The sequence below is a fragment of the Arachis duranensis genome, chromosome 4 (assembly GCF_000817695.3).
Source record: "Arachis duranensis cultivar V14167 chromosome 4, aradu.V14167.gnm2.J7QH, whole genome shotgun sequence".
Classification (NCBI taxonomy): domain Eukaryota; kingdom Viridiplantae; phylum Streptophyta; class Magnoliopsida; order Fabales; family Fabaceae; genus Arachis; species Arachis duranensis.
The window spans coordinates 35,406,662-35,407,004 of record NC_029775.3 but is presented as its reverse complement, the minus strand read 5'-3'; the positions used below and the strand labels follow the sequence as shown (position 1 = coordinate 35,407,004).

The window sequence follows — 343 nt, the reverse complement described above, 5'->3', positions numbered from 1 at the left end:
TACAAGGATTTGAACTGGTCGAGGCTCTTGGAGATTGGGTACGCTAGCCTCTTCATTTCGAAGATTAGAATCGGAATCGAAAACAAGAGAGCGAAGGTGAAATGAAACCTTAGAAATCTTAGAGAAGAAGGTGATTTCACTGTTATGGTTACTTAGAGGCTTCTCTTCGAAGCTACTCCAGGAGTGACGATTCAGAGTTCAGACGGTTATTTGAAAATGAAATTGCGCGCCATGGTGACGTGGGATTTTATACTGCCGCGAGTGTCAGCTTAGGCCTTTGGAGCAGACCGTTTAAACTTTAAACTACCTTGTGTTTTTTCTATTTTGAAAATAGAATTTAGAG

The 343-nt window shown here is 41.1% G+C and overlaps 1 protein-coding gene across 1 annotated transcript in view; it reads right to left on the bottom strand.

Annotated features, from left to right (window-relative positions):
* The window catches only part of LOC107484122 (synaptonemal complex protein 2), a 7,619-nt gene extending 7,563 nt beyond the window's left edge, over positions 1–56 (bottom strand). Inside the window, 1 exon segment of the mRNA XM_052259841.1 lies at positions 1–56. This exon segment is cut by the window's left edge and continues 156 nt beyond it. Within this exon segment, the coding sequence (XP_052115801.1) occupies positions 1–56 (56 nt within the window).
* Between the last annotated feature and the right edge of the window lie 287 nt (positions 57–343).